This window comes from Lipotes vexillifer, unplaced genomic scaffold (assembly GCF_000442215.2).
Source record: "Lipotes vexillifer unplaced genomic scaffold, Lipotes_vexillifer_v1.1 scaffold1106, whole genome shotgun sequence".
Lineage (NCBI taxonomy): Eukaryota > Metazoa > Chordata > Mammalia > Artiodactyla > Lipotidae > Lipotes > Lipotes vexillifer.
In genome coordinates this window covers 1723509-1735146 of record NW_006776601.1, presented here as the reverse complement: position 1 = coordinate 1735146, position 11638 = coordinate 1723509, and the positions used below count along the sequence as shown (strand labels likewise).

Here is an 11638-nt window from a genome sequence, read left to right as displayed (position 1 = left end):
CGCGTCTCCTGCATCGGCAGGCGGACTCTCAAGCACTGCGCCACCAGGGAAGCCCAGGAAAGGTATTTTTTAAGTGCACAAATTATAAATGTTTAGCTCAGTGAATTATTACCAAGAAAACATCTATGTAACTATCATCCAAGTCAAGAAAAAGAACATTTCAATACCTCAAAACCTCCACTCATAATTACTACCCTTTCCTTCCTCCCTAAAGGTACACCACTATCTTGACTTTTTTTTTCACTAGCTTGACTTTTCACACTATACTTTAGTTATGCCTGCTTTTAAACTGTATTTAAGGGGAAGCATACAGTACATGTTCTTTTGTGGCTAGCTTTTAAAATTTGTTTGTGAGATTTGACCATGTTTCTGGGTGTTAATAACTTGTTCATTTTCACTGTGAATAGTATTTCATTGCAAGAATGTACCATAACTTATTTATTCCTTTTACTATTAAAGGACAGTTGGGGTGACTACAAATAATGCTAGTGTGAATATTCTTTATACAACTTTTGGTATAAATGTGCATACATTTCTCATGGGAATAATTTAGAAGTGGATTTGCTGGATCACAAGGTATATGAATTTTTAATTTTAGAAAATATGCCATATAAGAAAAATAAGTACTAGGGATGTAATGTACAACATGGTAAATATAATTAACACTGCTGTATGTTACATATGAAAGCTGTTAATAGAGTGACTCCTAAGAGTTCTCATCACAAGGAAAAAGTTTTTTTCTATTTCTTTAATTTTGTATCTATATAAGATGATGGATGGTCACTAAACTTATTGTGATAATCATTTCATGATGTATGTAACAAATCATAATGCGGTAAACCTTCAACTTATATAGTGTTATATGTCAATTATATCTCAATAAACCTGGGAGAAAAAAAATTTTCACAGGATAAAAAAAGAATATATACCAAATCACTTTCCAAAGTGGTTGTACCAATTTGCACTCTCACCATGAGCAGACAAGAATTTCACAGTTTTGCATCTTTATCTTAACATTATCTTTAAAAATTTAAGTCATTTGGTGTATAGCTCATAGTATTAATTTGCTTTTCCCTAGCCATAGGTAACCACTAACCTACTTTCTTTCTATATAGATTTGTCTATTCTAAGCATTTTAATAAATAGAATCATAAAATACGTGGTCTTTGTCTCAAAAAGGGAAAGAAATCCAAACATAACACTAAAGATAGTCTTCAAATCAAAAGGGAAGAGAACAAAAGAAAAAAGGAACAAAAAAGAACTAAAAAAACCCCAAAACAGTTAACAAAATGGCAATAAGTACATACCTATCAATACTTTAAAGGAAAATGGACTAAATGATCCAATCAAGCCACATAGCACAGGGAGATCAGCTTGGTGCTTTGTGTCCACCTAGAGGGGTGGGATAGGGAGGGTGGGAGGGAGATGCAAGAGGGAGGAGATATGGGGATATATGTATATGTGTAGTTGATTCACTTTGTTATAAAGCAGAAACTAACACACCATTGTAAAGCAATTATACTCCAATAAAGATGTTAAAAAAAATGATCCAATCAAAAGACACAGACTGGCTGAATGGATACAAAAACACCACCCATATATATGCTGCCTACAAGAGACTCACTTCAGATCTAAAGACACACAAAACTAAAAGCAAGGGGATGGAAAAAAGAATACTCCATGCAAATGGAAATCAAACAAAAGCTGGGGCAGCAATACTTATATGAGACAAAATAGACGTTAAAGCAAAAACTGTAGCAAGAAGCAAAGGAGGTCATTACATAGTAATCAAGGGATTGATCCAAGAAGATATAGCAATTCTAAATACATATGTGCTCAACATAGGAGCACACATAAAAAACTTTATATTTATATATATAATAAAACATTCCATCCCAAAGCAGCAGAATACACATTCTTTTCAAGTGCACATGGAATATTCTCCAGGATAGATCATTTGCTAGGCCACAAAACAAGTCTCGGGAAATTTAAGAAAACTGAAACCATATCAAGCATCTTTTCTGACCACAATACTATGAGACTAGAAATCAATTACAAGAAAATAACTGCAAAAAACATAAACATGTGGAATCTAAACAATACACTACTAAACAACCAATGGATCACTGAAGAAATCAAAGAAGAAATTTTTAAAAAATCTGAAGACAAAAGAAAATAAAAGCACAACAATCCAAAAACTATGGGATGCAGAAAAAGCAGTTCTAAGAGGGAAGTTTATAGCGATGCAAGCTACTTTAGGAAACAACAAAAAATCTCCAATAAACAACCTAACCTCATACCTAAAGAAGAACAAACAAAACCCAAAGTTAGTAGAAGGAAAAAAATCATAAAGATCATAGCAGAAATAAATGAAATATGGACTGGAAAACAATAGAAAAGATCAATGAAACTAACAGCTCGTTCTTTGAAAAGACAAACAAAATTGATAAACCTTCAGCCAGACTCATCAAGAAAAAGGAGAGAGGGCCCAAATCAATAAAATCAGAAATGAAAAATGAGAAGTTACAACTGGCACCACAGAAATACATTCTTGCTGGGTATGGCCACAGGCAAGGCCCTGACTGCTCCTTAACTAGATCATTTCTCAGGGCTGTGTTTGCAGTGAGCGACCTTGAGGGATGAGGTAACATACCCCACCCCCCAGACAAAGAATAGGCTTGTTACGACTCACTATAAAAGTGATGAATTCCCCAGGCTTAGGTTCCTTTCCTTTAGTGGTAGCCCCCTGTGTGTGCAAGTATCATCCATCATGGGCCCTGCATCATCCCCATGGGACTGATGGCATGGGAACCAGCACAAACCCAACATGAAGCTCTGACTACTGCTTTCTACCATGAGTAATGAAGTACTTTGTTTCTGACCCAAGAGTCTTGTGTCTTTTGCTAGCATAAAACAGTAACAGGCTAGGTTGTGAACTTATAAGTAGGGCAAAACCTCATACCCTACACAATTCTTTTTTTTAAATTAATTTATTTATTATTTATTTATTTTTGGCTGCACTGGGTCTTCATTGCTGCATGCAGGCTTTCTCTGTGGTGGTGAATGGGGGCTACTCTTCGTTGCAGTACGCAGGCTTCTCATTGTGGTGGCTTCTCTTGCTGCGGAGCACAGGCTCTAGGTGCATGGGCTTCAGTAGCTGTGGCACACGGGCTTGGCAGTTGTGGCTCACGGGCTCTAGAGCACAGGCTCAGTAGTTGTGGCACACGGGCTTAGTTGCTCCACGGCATGTGGGATCTTCCCGGACCAGGGCTTGAACATGTGTCCCCTGCACTGGCAGGCAGATTCTTAACCACTGCGCCACCAGGGAAGCCCCCCCTACACAATTCTTATTACTCAAACTTTTTGATTTCCCAGGTAGTAAAACCCCAGGGATTATTGTGGGAATGCTACTTTCAATTCTGAGAAGTAACAATATGTAAATAAGTACCATCTAAATCATTATCACAAATGACAGTGAGATAAGGTCTTAGAATAAAAGATAGTCCTTTAATTGAACAAGTTTATCTTCATGCAAAACTTATGACATTGCCCTTGTTTTGTGCATTTCAGAGGAGGCACCAGGAGAGCCTCCCTTTTGACATGAAAGGTCTACTTTGCTCCAAGAGTTAATTTGGTCCTTATTAAACTGCATGAGGAATCTAGGAAAAAAGAGTGCATTCTCCCATATCAGTCATTAATACCTAGCACACTTCACAGATGGGTTTTAGGTTACCTAGCAGGGCCCTTTGGAATATGGTATACTTTTTCACTCATGAGAACCTTCTCAGAAAAATAAGAATATTTATGGACTACATTTTTAATAGCTTTATTGAGTGTAACTGACATAAAATAAACTGTATGATTTTTGAAGATTATATGATATATTAAGTTTTGATATATGTATATACCTGTGAAATATTCGCCACAATGAAGGTAATGAACCATCACCCCCCAAAAGTTTCCACATGCCCCTTGGTCATCCCTCCTTCCTGCTCTTCTGTGTTACCCCCGACCTGCAGGCAACCATTCATCTGATCTCTATCACTACAGATTAGTTAACAATAGATTAATTTTCTAGAATTTGTATAATTGGTATTATATAGTATACAATCTTTTTTGCCTGTCTTCCTTCACTCAGCATAATTATTTTGATATCCATCCATGTTGTTCCAAATATTAATAATTATTTTAATGTTGAGTAGTATTTCATTGTATGGATATACCAAAACTTGTTTATCCATTCACTTGTTGATGGATATTTGTTATTTGCAGTTTTGGGCTATTACAAATAAAGCTGTTATGAACATGGTATACAAGTATGGTATACATATAGCTTAATTTCTCTGGGTAAAAACCTGAGAGAAGAATGACTGGATCATATGGTAGCCATATGTTGAACTTTTAAAGAAACATTCAGGCTGTTTTCCAAAGTGGTTGTACCATATTACATTCCCACCAGCAGTATATGCCAATTTAGCCAGTCTTTTAAAATTTCAACCATTCTAATAGGTGTGTAGTGGTATTTCATTGTGGTTTTAATATGCATTTCCCTATGACGAACGGTGTTGACTATCTTTTCACATGTTTATTTGCCATCCATATATCTTCTGTGGTGAAGTGTCTGTTCAAACCTTTCACTCATTTTTTTGTTGTTGTTGGATTGCTTCTTTTATTATCAATTTTTAGTATTATTTATATATTCTGGATACAAGTTATTTATCAGATACATGACTTGCAGATATTTTCTTCCAGTATGTGGCTTTCTTTTCATTTTCTTAAGTTTCTCTTTAGAAGAGAAGATGCTTCTAATTTTGATGAAATTCAACTCATCAATGCTTTGTTTTATGGATTTTACTTTTATTGTTGTACCTAATAAATCTTTGCTTATTATAAGGTCACAAAATTGTTATACTATGCTTTCTTTCAGAAGTTTTACAGTTTTAGATTTTTTTAGATTTATTAGATAGGTCTATGATCCATTTTCAGTTAATTTCTAAATATGGCACAAGATGTAGATCAAAGTTCACTTCTGCATATGGGTATCCAATTGTTCCAGCACCATTTGTTGAAAAGACTGACTGTCCCTTCTCCACTGAATTGCCTTTGCACCTTTGTTGAAAAGCAGTTTCCCATATACGCATAGGTTTATTTCTGGATTCTATCTGTTCTGTTGATGTATATGTCTATCTTTACCCAATACCAAACTGTCTTCATTACTGTAGCTTTGTAACATCTTGAATTCAGGTGGTCCTAGTCCTCCAACTTTATTCCTCTCTAAAGTTGTTTTGGCTTTTCTAGGTGCTTCATATTTCCATGTGAATCACAGAACCAGCTTGTCAATTTATACAAAAAAAAAGGCCAGCTGAACTGTGATTGTGATTGGGTTTAGTCTATAGATCAATAAGGGGAGAATTAACAATATTGAGTCTTCTAACCCATGAACACAATATGACTCCATTTATTTAGAATTTCTTTAATATCTCTCAGCAATGTTTTGCAGTTTTCAGTGCACAAGTATTTCACATTGTTTGTTAGATTTATCCCTAAATATTTCATATTTTTTATGCTACTGTAAATGGCATTACTTTTAATTTCACTTTTCAATTGTTTTTACTATATAGAAATACAGTTGAGTTTTGTACATTGATCTTGTACACTGCAAACTTGTTAAACTAATTTATTACTTCTAATTGTTTTTTTTAAAAAATAGATTCCATTGCATTTTCTATATAGATGATCAGGTGACCTGAAGGTAAGCCATTTTAGTTCTTCCTTTCTAAGTTAGGTGACTTTTATTTCTCTTTGCATTGGCTAAAACCTTCACTGTTGAATAGAACTGGTGAGAGCGGACATCTTGCTTCTGGTCACAATGGGAAAGCATTTAGTCTTCTACCATTAAAAATGGTAGAGAAGGGGCTTCCCTGGTGGCTCAGTGGTTGAGAGTCCGCCTGCTGATGCAGGGGACACGGGTTCGTGCCCCGGTCCGGGAAGATCCCACGTGCCGCGGAGCGGCTGGGCCCGTGAGCCATGGCCGCTGAGCCTGCGCGTCCGGAGCCTGTGCTCCGCAACGGGAGAGGCCACAACGGTGAGAGGCCCGCATACCACAAAAAAAAAAAAATGGTAGGGAAGGCAGCTATGCTCACCACTATACCACCAACGCACACCAAACATAAAATAGATAGCTAGTGGGAAGCAGCCGCATAGCACAGGGAGATCAGCTCGGTGCTTTGTGACCACCTAGAGGGGTGGGATAGGGAGGGTGGGAGGGAGGGAGACGCAAGAGGGAAGAGATATGGGAACATATGTATATGTATAACTGATTCACTTTGTTATAAAGCAGAAACTAACACACCATTGTAAAGCAATTATACTCCAATAAAGATGTTTAAAAAAATGGTAGGGAGTTCTTTTCTATTTTACTTTGTTGAGATTTTATCAGGAATGGATGTTGAACCTTGTCAAATGCTCTTTCTATGCCTATTAAGATGATCATATGGTTTTCTTTTTTAGCTGGTAAACATGGTGTATTATATTGATTGTGATCATATGGTTTTCTTTTTTAGCTGGTAAACATGGTGTATTATATTGATTGATATATGGATGTTAAAACAACTTTGCATTCCTGGAATAAACTTCACTTTGTCATGATGAATTATCCTTTTGATATTGGTTGTACTCAATTTGTTAAAATTTTGTTTAGAATTTTGGATCTATGTTCATGAGCCTATAGTTTTTTTCTCTTCTAAATTCTTTGTTTCCTAACTCATTAGAGTAAGTTAGGAAATGCTTCCTTATTTTCAGTTTCTTAGAAGACTTTGTGTAGAACTAGTAACATTTCTACAATACAGGCACAGTTTAGCAGAGGGTGCCTCTGGCTCGGGGTCTCTCACAAGTATACCCCTTGGTGAGCCATGACTGCAGTCCTCCAAGGCTCGACTGGGGGAAAATCTGCTTCCAAGCTTATTCACACTGCTCTTAGCAGGACTCAGAAGATCTATGTTGAAGCTCACTGACATGGCTGTTAATAAGCCTCAGGTCCTTGATGGCCACAGACTGGAAACATCAGCTCCTGGCCATGTGGGCCTCTCTGCAGGGCAGCTCACAAAATGGAAGGAGGCATCCCTCAGAGTGAGTGAGTGAAAGAGTGAGAGGGATCCAAGTTGGAAGCCATAGTCTTTTTGTAACCTTATCCCAAGTGACTAATAAGCAAATCAGTCAGTCTAGCCCATACTCAAGAAGAGATTTCACAATATTGTGACTACCAGGAGGTAGGACTTATTGGAGAATACTTTAGAGACTGCCTACCAAAGTTGTTCATGATATCAACTTATTTTCCTTCTAATATTTATAGAATCTTTAGTGATGACAGCTCTCTCTCCCTTACTTGGGTAGTTATATATTCTCTTTTTTTTTTCCTGGTCACTTGGTCTAGAAGTTGGTCAATCTTATTGATCTTCATAAAGTTTTTGGTTTTGCTATTTATATCTGTTGCTTTTCTGTTTTTCATTTTATAAGTTTCCACTTTGATTTTTATTATTCCTTTCTTCTGTTTATTTGGGGACTCATCTGCTCTTGTTTTCTGTTTTGTAAGGTGGATCTTTCTTCTTTATAATATGGAGTTTAGTGCTCTAATTTCCCCTGAAGTACTGCTTTAATGGCATCCAAAAATTTTTGATATATTGTGTTTTCACCTTCATTCAGTTGAAAATACTTTCTAGTTTCCCTTCTGATTTCTTCTTTGACCGTGGGTTACTTTAAAGTGTTCTATTTAGTTTCCAAATATTTCAGAATTTTCCAGAGATCTCTCTGTTATGGATTTCTAATTTAATTCCATTCTGGTCAGAGAACATACTTTGTATAATGTGCATCCTTTTAAATTTAATAAGATCTTCTCTATGGCCCAGAAGATGATCTATCTTGGTAAATGTTCTGTGTGTACTTGAAAAGAATGTGTATTCTGCTGCTGTTGGGTGTAGGATTATACAAATGTCAATTAGGTCAAGTTGGTTGATGGAGTTGTTTAAGTCTTCTGTATCTTTACTGATTTTCCCTTGTAGACTACATTTTAAAATGTTATCAAAAATGCAGTATTGGGGACTGAACTTGAACATTGCTACATTATTTTTATTTTATTAAAATGTTTTCCTTACTCTGGCACATGCATGCATGTGTGTGCACACACAGAGTCACAGTCACAAATTTAGAGACCACAGAACTGGAGTGAAATGAGGCATCTAACTGTGATGCTGCACCTTTGAACAAATTTTACTATTTAAGAAAGCACTTTTGAAACTGGGTTATTTTATGTTTCCTTGTCTGACCTTGTAAGCTACTTAACTGCAAAATGTGTTTTTACTCACAGTGCCTCTTAATATGTTATTTTTTATGCCAAGTCATGCTCCTGCTGCAAGCAAGACAGGGAACAAAGTCTTTAGTAGAATGAAACAAATATAGGTGCTTCTACTATAACACTGTTTACAAGTGTTCAGACATATAAATGCTTTTAAAAAAAACCTCTCATTCTACAAAATTGTGGATAAAAGTAATGGCTTACGGGAAAAATAATGTGGGGCCATAACATATGAAACACATTTAACTTTGTAACCAGAATACTAATAAAAAATAATAATTATCTCAATTAAAATACTAGTACTCAGTAAATGTCCACTACCACTTGTACCCAGGATCACAGCTGATTCTTACAGCCTTAAATCTGCAAGACATAGGTCCTTAAGGGCATTCACCTCCAATAGATAACATTGTCATCAAAATCTAATTTGGATCTGTGTTTTCTTCAGCAATCAATTGTTTTTAAATACGAGGGAAATGTCTTCTTCATGTCTTCACCTACTCCTGCAACTTCATCAGATAAGGTCACACTGTAGGTAGAATACCAGTTCTTGAAGCCATTAAACCAGCTACTGCTTGCACTGCTATCATAGTATTCTTAGCTTAAGGCTTCCTTCTTTAACTGTAAGAAAGCTTGCCCCTGGATGCTTCAAACTATTGATTAGCTGGGGAAAAAATTACATATGAACCAATGATATTATTTTCTTATTTGCCAATTGGGTACTAACTTGCATCATAGAAATGTGTTATAACTGAAAATAGTATACTCTGTAGTTTTCTAACCTTGGAATGTGTGATTTTCCTAGTCATTTTCTTGGCAGCAGCTACTGCTGGGATTTAAATCTCCTTACTCCCAGGATCACTGAAAACATATTTACTGAGCACTTACTATGTTCCAGTCTGTTCTAAATGCTGGAAACAGTGGTGAGCATGACAGACAAGGTCCTTGTGTTCACAGACTTTACATTCTGGTGGGGGATGCAGACAATAAACAGGTAAATCAATAAATATGGTATTATCAGAGAGTGATACTTGCTATGAAGAAAATAAAACAGGGTGATGGGATACGGCATGAGACATAGGGGGTTGGGTGGCCATTCTGTAGAGACACTACCTTAGATAGGATGATCAGGGAAATCCTCCCTGAAGAGATGACATTTGAGACAAGACCTATCAGATGAGAAGGAACTAGTCATGGGACGATCTGGAAAAGACTGTCAGGCAGTGGGAACTGTAAAGTGACGGTAAATCAAAGGCCTTAAGATGGGAGTGGGCTTAGTGTATTTGAGGAACAGAATGAAAAGTGGCTGGGGAAGCTTCAGGGGTGCACCCAGGGCCAAGTGCCACTCCTCACTGCCATGCTGAGGTTGACCCAGCAGATCAAGCCACTGCTGCCTAACAGTTCCATGTCCTCCAAGCCTCAGATGGCCAGTGGCACCCCAAAATGCCTGCAGACAAATCCAACTGACTGACCCTCATCTGAGTGCCAAACCCAGGCAACGGAGCATAATACACTTAATCGCCACAAAATGTCAGGCTGCTGTGGGGACAGGCGAGTTTAGCATCTCTGAGGGGGTTGTTGAAATCTGACATGGGCTCCATCCAGAAATCACCTGTAGACCAGGGAGAGAAGGCTGGAGCAGGGCTTCTCAGGAGGGAGCCTGGGATAGCTGGGGCAGGAGGACGGCACAGAGTGGGAGAGATGGGGTGGGCCTTGAGGGAAGGACTGGATACCACTGAAGGAAAGATTCTGCAAGTCCCTTCAGAAAAAAGCCATCACTTTGTTTCTTTTGTCAGTCCTGAGTGCCATACGCCCTTACCTGGATGAGCCAGTGACTTTCCAACCAGTCACAATTGTCTAGCAGAATAGCCAGGTAGTGGGGATTCACTATTTTTACGGAAACCTTAGCTTACCCAGACTGGTTCCAATTGTGCTGCCATAAACTTTAATGTTGCTTTGGAATATTTCTCTACGTGCTCTCTATTTTTAATACAAATACCTCATCTTCTCGGAAAGATCTCACCATCCTTTATGAGGAGAGACTCTTCATTCTCTTCTTTGGATATCCTTGTAGTAGTTAGCACAAGAGTGGGCCAGACCTCTCTCCTTCTCAAGAGGGAATTGTACTGAAAGGCCAGGCCTCCTTCAGGGACAGCTTCTCACATAGTTTAATGCCACAGTAGAACACAAGCTTTGCTGATACCAGCCAGCAGCTCGTGGTGCCAAAATGACACTAACACTCTGGGTTTCATGTTTCAGGCAACGAGATATGAGAAACTAGGCATGGGCCTGCTTACCTGTTCTTCCTGCAGCGAATTGTAAAGCCAAGAAAGAAGGCTATCAGCAGAAGTCCACAGCTGAGGAAAGTCCAAACAACACCCAAGAGGGCAGGAGATAATGAAGAAATGGTCTTACTGCTGTGGTGGGAAGAGGTCTGAGAAGAGAATGAAGAGAAGCTGTTAGGAACGAAGGCTCTTCTATAGATCAAACATGAACTGCCCCCATCACCTCCAGAGCTGGGACATAATGTCCTGCATAAGCATTTCCTCCTCGTACTTCTCCCCCCTCCACCACCACTACCATCATCAACAATAATAACAATAACGTGTACATCTAAGCAGCCCTGACACCCCATGGCTGCTCACTTACAATTGTTGTCCTGCAGAGATCATGAAGGGGTCTCCGCTCCAGCTCCTGGCCAGGAAAACCATCACACAATTCAGAGCAGTTTATTTCAGGCTCCATGTCATCATATGCCCCTCTTGGTATGTGCTTATTCACAGTCTTGGTTACCCACCAGTAGATAACCAGAAGATCTTTGAGTAAAACAGAAAAGCAACTCAAATCTTTTCTTCAGAGGTGCCATTTTGAAGCTGGCTCCTGGTGCAGAATCTGGGACGAACAATCCATTCTGGTGAAAGTGGAGAGTTATTTCACTAAGCTCCTTCATCAGACACCCTCCAGGCTCTCCTCGTCCCCTGCTGCCAGTGCAGACCATGTGAGTCAAGAGTGGGCATCTTAGTAACCATGAAGTCACACACTGCGATGATTCTGGCTTGCCACCAGATGGCAGTCGCTGCTCCAAGTACTCTCACACAGGTCTCAAAGGAGAAGAAAGCAATTAAGCCTGTTAACAAACAAATGTTACTTATATATAACACACACAAATAAACACAAACACACACATATATGTAAATGGCTTATTACAGAGGTTTAAAATATTTTACACATTTTAACTATATATTTTTATTATATGTAGTTATATACATTATATATAACAAAGGTTTA

General features: G+C 38.1%; 1 protein-coding gene across 2 annotated transcripts in view; it reads right to left on the bottom strand.

Moving 5' to 3' along the window:
• Window positions 1-11105, bottom strand: part of GPR156 (G protein-coupled receptor 156) — a 61410-nt gene extending 50305 nt beyond the window's left edge. For both annotated transcript variants that reach the window (XM_007450514.1, XM_007450515.1), the window contains exons 1-2: window positions 11000-11105; window positions 10648-10784 (exon numbers count right to left, since the gene is read on the bottom strand). In XM_007450514.1, coding sequence (XP_007450576.1) covers window positions 10648-10784; window positions 11000-11095 — 233 coding nt within the window. In that variant the 5' untranslated portion in view covers window positions 11096-11105. The remainder of the gene's footprint in view (window positions 1-10647; window positions 10785-10999) is intronic.
• Between the last annotated feature and the right edge of the window lie 533 nt (window positions 11106-11638).